The following is an 11,202-nucleotide window of genomic DNA, read 5'->3' as shown; positions in this document are numbered from 1 at the left end:
TGTGGAAACAATTGAGGAATTCGGTAACCAGCACATGAACACAGCTCAGCATGTTGTCCAGATTGGTGAAAGATGAAGCGAAGCTACTCCTGCAGGCTGAAAAAAGGAGGAATCAGGAGGATACAAAAATAAAATACCCACTCCACCCGCAGCCTGTTCACACTGCTGCCGCCTGGCAAGAGATACAGAAGTAACCGCTGCCATACCATTAGATACCATCTTCCAGATGGATACCAGTAAAAGTTTATTTTTTATGACTTATTTATCCAAGAATTGAAAAAAAGGGTAGAACTACAGATGTTGAGGGGCCCCATTAGCCCAAAAATCACTAAATCTGCCCGTTTCTTTGTGACCTCATTCAACACCTCATAAAGTTTTTACATATTTGTAAGTTCAGTTAATCTTATATTGTCAAATCATTTTGTAAATCTCTAATGCAGTGTCTTCATATGTGAATGGAGCCTCTTTATGATCACTCACACAAGCATGTTTATGTTGTTTAAAACTCAAAGTACAACCACCAACTCTCTCGCACAAACAATACAAGTGTGTATTTTGTTCTAAGTTTAAAATAAGTCCACGTTTTACATAATACTACTGATAATAAGACCCCGTGACATTATTGTAAACAGAGAAGTCGTCACAGTAGGAGGAACTTGGCTGCATGTGACGGGGATTCCTCGGCTCCACAGTTACGTCACCTGGCAGTATTTAAGTGTGCACTGCTATCAATAGTTGAAACCTGTTCCTTCTTGTCAGACCACAACTACAGAGCTTAATAAGAGCTGAAGAGAGAGAAAAACTGAACATTTAAAGCTTCCTTCTCTTTTCTGAATCACTATCGTGAGGAAAATGGTCGGCCACGGTGAGTATCGGAAAGTTTGACTGAACTTAAACTGGTTTTAGATATTAATTATTAATTTAAATGTGTATTACAACATGGATACTTAACCTATCTTATCTAAACTGTCTTTTTCACTCAGATCTTGCTGCCACCGTTGATGTCTGCGCACACGAGCTGCGTAAAATTGGAGACGGATTCTACTGGAAATACAAACTGCTGGAAATATTGACCAAGAACTACAAGACTGTCATTAAAATCAAGTGACACATGTCGTCAAAGGACATAAAGAGGAAGATTTTTGCCAAACTGGCCAGAGCAGAAGAGTCTTGGATAACATATGGACTCATCACTGATGACAAAATGGTGGCTCCCAAGCGGGATGTGAGCTCGTGGAAACACCCTGATGGACATGTTGGATGGTGGACTGTCAGTGGACTGCTCAAGACCTGAGCTCTGCAGAGACAGCCAGATGTCTGAGATGCTGTTCATCCACCGATTCAGACCCATGGGTGACTGGAACCAAAGTGGGACACCTGATTGGAAGTTATCTGCCGGGGAATGCTGATTGTCACACATGTATTCTGTATATACTGCTATATATGTGGACATTTATGCATGTTATGCTCTATAAACCTGTCACGTGTTTGTCAACTGGAGAAGTGAAAACTCAGAGGAACTGAAACTGAGTGTATTAACTCTTTAAAGGTATCTTTTTAATGGGATAATTGGGAGTTGTTAATAAAAGATTTACTCTATATTGAATAACTCATGTGTGCTTTAACCTTTTTTTTTTTTAAAAAAAAGGAGTTTCATGAATGTTAAAGGAATAGTTTGACATTTTTGTAAAATTCACTGTCTTGCTGAGAGTTATATACCAAGATTTGGCTGTTGAAGCTGGAGCTGACAGCCAGTTAGCTTAGCCTAGCATGAAGACTGGAAGCTGGGAAACAGCCAGTCATTTCTCATTTTTACATTTGTACACATTAAACAGATTATAACATGTTCATTAGTGAGCTTTATAGAGATTTTGTTACCTTTGGACACAGCCAGGTTTGCTGATTCTCCTTGCTGCCAGTCTTTGTGCTAAGCTAAGCTAACCAGCTACTGGCTGTAGCCTATTCTTATCTAGCTCTTGGCAAGAAAGTGTATAGTATTTAAAAAATCCAAACATATTCAGTTTACAGCCTTTGTGATTTAACAAAAATGGGTTTTAATTTTCTGTCAATTAATTAATTAACACATCACTTAGTTTCAGGTTAAGGGGGGATGTATGCTAATTTGCCATTTTGCAGAGGGTTATGTGGGAAGATTAATACCACTCTTTTGGCTCTAGAGCTTGAACTAGTCATAGGTTAGCTTAGCTTAGCATAAAGGCTTACTCTAATCTTTCTGTACAGATTAAACACGTTATAACATGTTAATTTCTGAACTTTAGAAGTGCCAGTAGACGTAATCTTTTTCTTTAAACAGACCTGAGTTGTTTCCACATTTCAAGTCTTTGTTGTAAGCTAAGCTAACCAGCAGCTGGCTTTAGTTTCATGTTCCTCACAAAGACATGAGGGTGGTATCAATCTTCTCATCTCACTCTTGGCAAGAAAGCAAATAAGCATAATCCTTTAATCTGTTGTTTCTTCAGTGAACAAAAGCCGTCAGAATTTTCCAGAGCCCAAGTTAATGTCCTCACACAGCTTGTTTTGTCTGAATAACAGCCCAAAGCTAAACATATTTAGTTTACATCATATTTTCATATAATCAGTTATATGTACTTTTAAATTATTCAGTGCTCAATAAAATTACATCACCTGATCTTATTTGTATAATACATTTATGGAGCTATTTAGGAAGTTGACTAGATGAAAACAACACCAAACACAGATAAAATAAATCCACGAGTGAATATATATGGAATAAAGACGACAACAGCAAAACAGTGCTAAATTCAGGCACTTAAAGGATCCTTACTTTATTTTGTGTGGTAATACAAAAGCATACAGAATTATACAGGATAGGAGAGAAGATCCCTTTCATTGAATTCCATTAGATCGTACACATAAAATGACTAATAATTACATACAAGCCTTTTTCTCTGAAGCTACATCCACAAGTACCCCAGCCCCTCCACCAATAGCATGCATGGTCTCTTTGCTGTAAACGGATCTCATCAACACTTCATCATACCTATTGGTATTTTGTAGGTAGGAAAAAAATAAAAAGACAGAACTATAAGTATGCCATGAAACAATAGGTGATGTAAGTTCATACACAGATCACACTCGTCAGACCAGAATGATGTTTACAATCATGATTTTATATTGAAACAGAAGGTTTTTCCAGACCTGCAGTAAAGCGTGTTTGGAGTTAGTTTCAATGGATTGCATGTTGTTCAACAGTTTCAGTCTTTTACAAGGATTCATCTGGGGCCCAAGTAACCCTCCCACCATCCGCATGTATGAAATAATACAACATCATCATCAGATAGAAATAACATCTAATTAAGACATGACATACAAACTGAGAGATACATTATATTGCAACTTAAAGGGTCGGTTCACCCAAATTACAAATAAACTCTCACTTACCTCTGTTGGTACAGTGAATCCACAGTACATGCTGTCAACAGTTTTCATGTACGATCTCTTTTGATGCAAGTAACTCCATGGAAAAACATTTATAATAAAGCTTGTGGGTTCATCACAAGAAACTCCAGAAAAACAGGTTGCTTCTGAGTTTGTTTTTTTACTGCTCATGAGCATCATGAAAGGAATTCCCATCCAGAGAGCAAGAGCTAAATAAAACGAAAACTAACTGCTTGACTAGTGTTAAACAAGAAAACTTTTATTTGGGTGAATCGACCATTATTTTTGCGATTTCTGAACTGAAAGTAGCCTGTTAGGCTAACATTTTCCAGCCCATTTGTATGAGAACCGATTTGACCGCTGTTCGCTTTTTCCTGCATCTTTACATTTCAATGCGCGCTTAAAAACATGAAGCAGAAGCTTTTTTTTTTAAATATGTCCAGAGGAATGATTAAGTATTATAGCTGTAGACAAAATAAGTGAGATTTTTTTTTTTTAAACCGTGGTTGCTAAGGTTTATAACTTTCAATCTCATTTTCACAAATGCGTTACTCAACCAAAAAAAGACAAATCTCTATAAATACCTACCTACCTACAGGGCTACTGACTGTGCAAAGTAGTTGATAAATGGCAGGCTACTCCAAGCATCGATTAGCAACATAAATAGAAATGGAAGACTAGTCTCATTCTATTAACAACAGAATGGACTCTTTGCAAAAACAGCAAACTAAAAATATAAAGAGTTTTGCTAGACTCAATGTTTAATTCTTCATTTAGGTCAGAGACGAGACTACGAGGGCCAAATTACCCGGCTCCCTCTTAATGATGCAGCGACTGAGCTCAAGCATTTATTTGTGTCCTCTCTTTCCTCCTCAAAATGTAATGAAGAGGAAAGGAGAAAACTTAATGAGGAGACAGAGTGAATCGGTAAAACATTCAGGTAGTCTATTCTAACAGTAACCTTAAGCGTGTGCTCCCACACAAGTGGGAATGAATATGTGGAAGCAGGAGACCTGCGTGAGTGCAAAGAGCATCAATAGCAGTGACTTGCTATTCTTTATCCTTGCATAAAGCATGTGGGAGAGTATGCAGGCGAGACCAGGACGCGAGTCTGGCGAGATCTTGTAGTAACGGAGAGATGATGTTTCCTTAGCGAAGAGGGAAACTTGGCCCCAGTCAAAATCTTCATATTCACCATGACTACTGCTGCCACCTGCTTTTGTTCTTTGATGTCATCTAACATTAACAGAAACCCATCTGTTTGTAGTGTTGATGTTTACAAGTATATCCAGCCTAGCAGTGGCAGAAAATTTACCTCTCTGTCAAAGCAGCCAGTCATATTTCATTTTGAGACCATTCCGACCAACCAAATGTTACTTGGTGAAGCCCACCACCAATCAATTGCACTGGGTTAATATGGACTACCACCAAAATGTCATCCGGAATAGATGTACAAACAGGCTCCCCAACCAAAAAATAGATTGTCTCATTAAAGTGAAGTCCGTCTCATTAAGTGAAGTCCTTCAACCAATTAAATAACACAGACCATAGCCAGATCTTCCAGTCCAACCAGTCAGGTGTTTTTCATTTAGTAAACGCGGCCACCACAGCCCACATTAGTTCATTGGCGTTGGGCTTGGCGCTCTCTTTCTCCGGCTCCAGCTCTAGCAGAGTGTGGACTCTCTTCATGCCCAGGTCGTACTGGTCGTCTTGGAGTGGGGCGAAGGCATTCTCGAGAACGTCGGATGAGTGAGCCAGAAGGATCAGGGCCAGGATCCGTTTGTCCATGCGGTGGGGATCGTTGACCCACTTCTCCAAAACGGAGTCCTGGACCTTCTTGACGAGGCGCTGTGGGCAATAACATTACAATGTGTTTTATAGGCATTATATGTATCATATGTACATCACACACTATGCACATTAAATTAGAATAGATACAACATTAAAGGAATATTTCAACATTTTGGCAAACAGACTAATTTGCGTTCTCATATGTCTATTAGATATGAAGCTATAGCCAGGAGATGATTAGCTAAGCTTAGCATAAAGAGTAGAAGCAGCAGCTAGCCTGGCTCTATCCAATGACAACTCTAAAACTCACTAATTAATACATTATATCTAGAGCATAGTTCTATATAACGTGTTAAGTAATGCCGCTACCAGTCTTTATGCTAACCTAATTATGCAAAATGTCTTAATTATGGTAGCTAACTAACATGATTAAAATATATAATGGAATGAAGACATCTAAATAGATCCACATTAGCTTTAATACTGTAATATATACTGTAAGACAGCCATTCCCAAACTTTAAGATGCCACGGCCCAATTTGAAACCTACAAATCTAATGCGGCCACTCAAAGCTTTAATCACAATTCTGATCAACACATTAGACTAATACCAATGACAGGATATATGATACGTTCTGTTATTAAGGTGAAAGGTCACCAGGTTTGGAGCAACACCTGATAAACTAGGTCATATAAATAAATAATACCACATACATTTACATCCCATGGCTTTGTTTTATTAGCTGGAATTACTTTTTATGAATTATAATATTTTAATGGTAATTTGAAACTTATAAAATTGAAATTTCCAAATCTTTTATTTATTTATTTTCATGACCTCTCACTGGCAGGACCTTCACAGCTCACCAGTGGGTGGCAGCCCACATTTTGAGAACCACTGCTGCAAGAAAATGCTATTATGATCCACTGAGCACCGACTGCTGCTCATTAAAGAGCAGTGCCACTTTAAAGTCTAACTGAAATCACATTTAGTCGTCTCGTTTTGGGGTGCCAAAATCATTTCAAATTTTATTATTATTAAAAAGGAACATATTCCCTCTTCTATCAGTGGCTGGAGGGGCATGTTGGTGTCTGTTTCAGCTGGCAGGCTGATCCCCAGGAAGCAAAATAAACAAATGTGCACTGTAGCTTAGAATCCATGGACAGCCAATGTTTTATTAGCAGTCGTATTCCAGAGTAATACATCTAAACAGACTGAAGTAGTATTTGCAGGTCAGTTTATATGCTATTTAATATTCATCAGCTAACTCATTAGCTTTCAAACCTACAAACAGGACATTAAATGGCATCATGTTCAACACTAGTCGCCTAATGGTGGTGATGCTGATGTCATATGATTGTGGTGTAGTTCATTTATAGCCCAATGGGGATTTGTGGTGGGAACCAAATTGATGCTAATACGTCATCCCTGCAGACACAGTTTAAAAATGAAATAGTTTATTTAGCTGTTTGAAAACGTATATGCAGATGGAGAACTACAGGCTTTCTGGCAGGTTAATGTAAAGACATGGGATTCTATCATGAATCAAAAATATATAAAATATTTTTTTTTTCCCTTTTGGGGTGTTTCTCAGAAGAAACCACAGGATATGTGATTTACAGAGCAGATATGGGTGTGGTAGTAAACACGTGCACTTCAATTTCAGTTGAATTCTAACAAATTGTTCCTGTGCAAGTGCAGGTCAAACTCACAGACGATTAAGCTGAGACTGTGACTTTTTACCCTGACTCTTATAAAAGCTGAATGTCCACGCTTGCAGAGTGAGCATAAAAAATATTGCTTGTATCATAAAGTTTTTATTTCTCAGCAACAGTCTTAGAACACTTACTTGAGCTATTTCAGTTCAATGACCTTCAAAGCTTAAATCCAGTTCATCACACCACACAAAGTAACACCGAACATCCCCAAACCTCACCTGTTTAATGATACTGTTGGTGAGCGGATGTGTGGTCATGTCAAAAAGCAGGAAGTTCTGTTTCTCTGTGGTGAGGACTCCTTTCTCTACCAGGTTTTTTGCCAGACGTTCTCGAACATTTCTCAGCTGATAGTGCAGCTTCAGGGGATTCCAGGTCTCTCCTAATGCATAACATGAGATCGATTTTAGGATGTTAAACACACATTCATACACAGTTGATATAATTTTAAAAATTTAAATGTTAAAAAAAGATTTACGCAGCTCACATTGGGCATTTTAACACTTATTTAAATTTGTTCTAATGTTCTTATTGTCAGTAGCCACAAACTATGACGTTATTAATGAATACTTCTTTGTAAACTAGTATCAAGTGACGTAACATAAATTGTTACTGAGACTTTATTCAAAATATATGGACAACTCAAGAGCAAAAACAGCACAAGCTATGAAAATGAAAATGTCACCCACACGTCCAACAGGTAAAACAACTAGTAGATTAACAAACTTTGGTTAGCAAACTCAGACGGGCTTATCTCACCACTGAGCAGCTCTATCCAGCTCTGGACAGTCTCTGGGGGCTGGGTTTCTTTTATGTGCTTCAATGCCTCATCAAGTAGCACATCTCCCGTCGGGGCATCTGACTTGCAGATTACCTGGGCAAACAAAAGGACACATATTTGAACAAGGTTGATTGTTAACCTCTAGACTCACATCCTGTGTGAACAGGAGTCTCATACAGTATGGGGCTGGGCAATAAAGCTGAAAGGTTTTTCCCCATAAAATATTTCATTTCAATCAATAGTGATAATTATTGAGAATTTTTAATAACCAGGGGAAAAAAGGTTGAATTTAACCACTGTTTTTAATTTAACCACCTTACTCTGAATTTAACCGCTGTGTTTATCAAAGCACACAGGTAATAATAACGTAGCGTAACGTAATAAAAACCCAAAAACTTGTCCTTTTTTGGACAGCTGCCTCAACATCTGCACTCCTTTTCTCGCTCCATGCTGTCTCTGTTTTGTATTAAGGACTGAGATACCAGGGCTTTTTTTATGTGCTTTCATGGCTATTTGCACTTAAGCCAGTCATGACCTAAGCATATGGAAAAAACTGGCATGAATTGTCTTTGGAAAAGAATGCTTGAATTATAGGGTTGTCACAATATCAGATTTTTGCTATACTACAGGATAATCATGGCTGAAAGAATGCATGCTAACAATATTATCGTAATATCTAAAGATCGTGTGAAAAATGCATGTAAATTACTCTTTAACTTTGTTTATTGTGCATTTTTCTCTTTTTTTTAAATGAATTACACTCAGTGTAAGGGTGTAAGGAGGCGGAGAGACAGTCTGTAACCATAATTGTACAAAAGTATGCAAAAACACTTACTGGTAGTGGGGGGTTGGGAACAAGACAAAGCGAAAACGTAAAGAAATGAAAATTATTTCAGAGCATGCAGTTTCTTTAGGAGGTGCTGAATTAGTTACCCAATATTACCATACATGTACTATTATCATGATACCAATTTTCATTTTCTAAAAATCATGGTTATCGTCAGTATTGGTATATTGTGACACCCCTAGTATGTACAATGGCAAAACAAAAACAGTGGAGCAGTCCTTTTATAAAATACAGTAAAACAATTAACCTATGTGGTTAATTGTTTTATTACAATACAATATGGAATTGACACATTTTTTTAAATTGTGATTTTGTGCTATTAGATGTACTGTTACATGCCTACATATCACTAATGTTTTTATTGCCCGAGCCTCATACAATATTTGGCAACAACAAGTTTAGTAAAAGGATGAATTTCATGGCAAGAAACTAGTCCATATCCCTACAAAAGAAATGCATCCTTCTGTTCACAGACATAAAACTGAAGTAGGGCTGCAACTAAAAATTATTTTCATAGTTGATTAACTGGTCGATTACATTCTCAATAATAGTTGTTTGTTTTAAAAAGTCAGAAAATGGTGAAAAATGTCAATAAGTATTTTCGAAAGCCTAAGATGACATCCTCACATGTCTTGTTTTGCCAACAACTCAATGGAGGAGGAGAGAGGAAAGAAGCCAAAAAATATTCACATCTAAGAAGATGAAAACATTGAACTTTGATTTTCGTTTTATTACTCAAACTGAATAATCAATTTTCTAAATAGTTGGTGATTAATTTAATAATTGATTAAGTGACAGACTGGAGGCTATTTAGTACCATGTTAGAACATTTTGGCAGGGTACACAGGACACACGATGGTGATTCTTTCTCCTCCGACCACATCAGCATGTAGCTAGTCCTCACCTTCCTTGAGAGCAGGCTTTTCCTCCTCACACCGCAGGCCTCCAACTGTAGCCTCCCTCTGAGGGCCAGTTCGACCAGCATACACCCGCGGAGCCCGGAAGAAATACAGTCGTTCCAGAAAGACGTGTAACCCTGACAGGAGGAGGAGGAGAAGGAGGAGGAGAAAAATCAGCAAAGGTGCAGTAGCGCTTGTTAACACAGCTGACGTGTTTGTATGAATATGTACTATGTGAAGTGCAGTAGTTGACGTCCAGGTTGCTGGAAATTTGTCAGGTATTAACTGCTCAGGTAACGTTAAGCTACGCCTGCTAACATTACGCAGGTTATTAACGTAGGATTAGTGCTGTCATTCAGAAAACAGTTTACGAGCAACAAAGTGCGGCTCTTAAAAATATTAATACTTAGCTAGCTAACGTTAGATAAATACGTTAACTACAAGCTGCTCGACATATATTTGCTAACCAGTTTAACGTAAAATATGTTTTAAACCTGTTAACTCCCAGCTGTCCAGTGGCCAAACACATCTAACAAACATGGGCTAACGTTAAGAATAAAACTACGTTAGCTAACTTTGTTGATGCAACGTAAACACTGTGTTAGCTAATGTTGGATAAACTAGCCCAGCTAGCTGACGGATTAAAAACAGCCCCCCACACCTCTCGGTCCTTGAGGCCCAGGAGCAACACTTCCTCCATCAGTGTAAGCCTGGTTTCCTTCGAGTCCCCCTTGTCGTCGTCGTCCTCGTCCCCGCGGCGCGCCTCGTCCTCCTCCCCGCCGGACTCCTTCTCCTTGTCGGCGGCGGCGCTGCGGATGGCCTCGGTCCTCCGCTGGACGAGGCCCGAAGTTCTGTGCGCGAGAGCGGCCATAGCTGGTGCTGCGAAACGATCAGATCCGAAGAGAAGCGCCTACCTCGACCAGCCAGAAAGCCACGCAGCATGTAAAACCTGGATGTTTGTAAAGGTGAGAGCGGCGAAACGGTTGACCGATCGAATAAAGACGGCCGTTTACGTTAAGCTCGGCTCGGGATTCCTGCTCCGACTCTGCCCACTTCCTGATCCAACATGGTGGCAGTGGCAGTGACGTCGAACGTGAGCTGAACAGAGCAGTGAACGCATCTCGCCTGTTGCCTTCACGTGCCATCAGAAATACTGTAAATCTGAAAGTGTAACACGTCTGTAGATCAAACAGTGCGCTGCATTGTGTGGAAGGCCGTTTCCGCCAATTTGATGAAAAAAAGATCACGTAAATCATTATTTCGCCCGACTTTCTGGAAATAATGAGTTAATATCTCAAAATTACAACAACATGTTGCTGCCACACCAAAAAAAGAAAAAGGCTCAACATCACGCTATAATGGGAGAAGTTTATGGTTAGAACAAAATGTTTTTCATTTATAATATAAATAATATAATAACATATTTTCACGTTATGACAATACATACATACTTAAAATGTTAATACAAGAAACTTTTATTGTTATACTATCGGTGTTGTTATAATGTACAATGTTCCCTTACATAACATGAAACATTTTGTTATCACAATATAGGTTTTCATGTAATATTAGGAAACATTGTACATTGTACAATCCTGAAGAGGTTTATTTCACAATAGTGACCTGCTCAGTGTACAATACCGTGCTTGTTACATGGTTGTGTGTCAAAAAATAAATTATTTGACACTAAATATTAACTTCAAAGTCATTTTAGGCTATGATCATGTCCATAGCAACAGTCTGCTATA

At 38.5% G+C, this 11,202-nt stretch overlaps 1 protein-coding gene across 1 annotated transcript; it reads right to left on the bottom strand.

Annotated features, from left to right (window-relative positions):
• Positions 1 to 2,778: 2,778 nt before the first annotated feature.
• On the bottom strand, positions 2,779 to 10,538 carry LOC146308624 (Golgi phosphoprotein 3-like). Its single transcript, XM_084746625.1, has 5 exons — positions 10,116 to 10,538; positions 9,460 to 9,591; positions 7,687 to 7,801; positions 7,149 to 7,309; positions 2,779 to 5,268 (listed from the first exon to the last, which is right to left on the bottom strand). Exons 1-5 carry the CDS (start codon positions 10,323 to 10,325, stop codon positions 5,005 to 5,007), a joined length of 882 nt encoding a protein of 293 aa, XP_084602751.1. The 5' UTR covers positions 10,326 to 10,538; the 3' UTR covers positions 2,779 to 5,004.
• Between the last annotated feature and the right edge of the window lie 664 nt (positions 10,539 to 11,202).

Source organism: Lutjanus erythropterus, chromosome 20 (genome assembly GCF_056507025.1).
Source record: "Lutjanus erythropterus isolate fLutEry1 chromosome 20, fLutEry1.hap2, whole genome shotgun sequence".
Taxonomy (NCBI): domain Eukaryota; kingdom Metazoa; phylum Chordata; class Actinopteri; order Lutjaniformes; family Lutjanidae; genus Lutjanus; species Lutjanus erythropterus.
The sequence above is the reverse complement of the archived record's forward strand: the minus strand, read 5'-3'. Positions and strand labels throughout refer to the sequence as shown.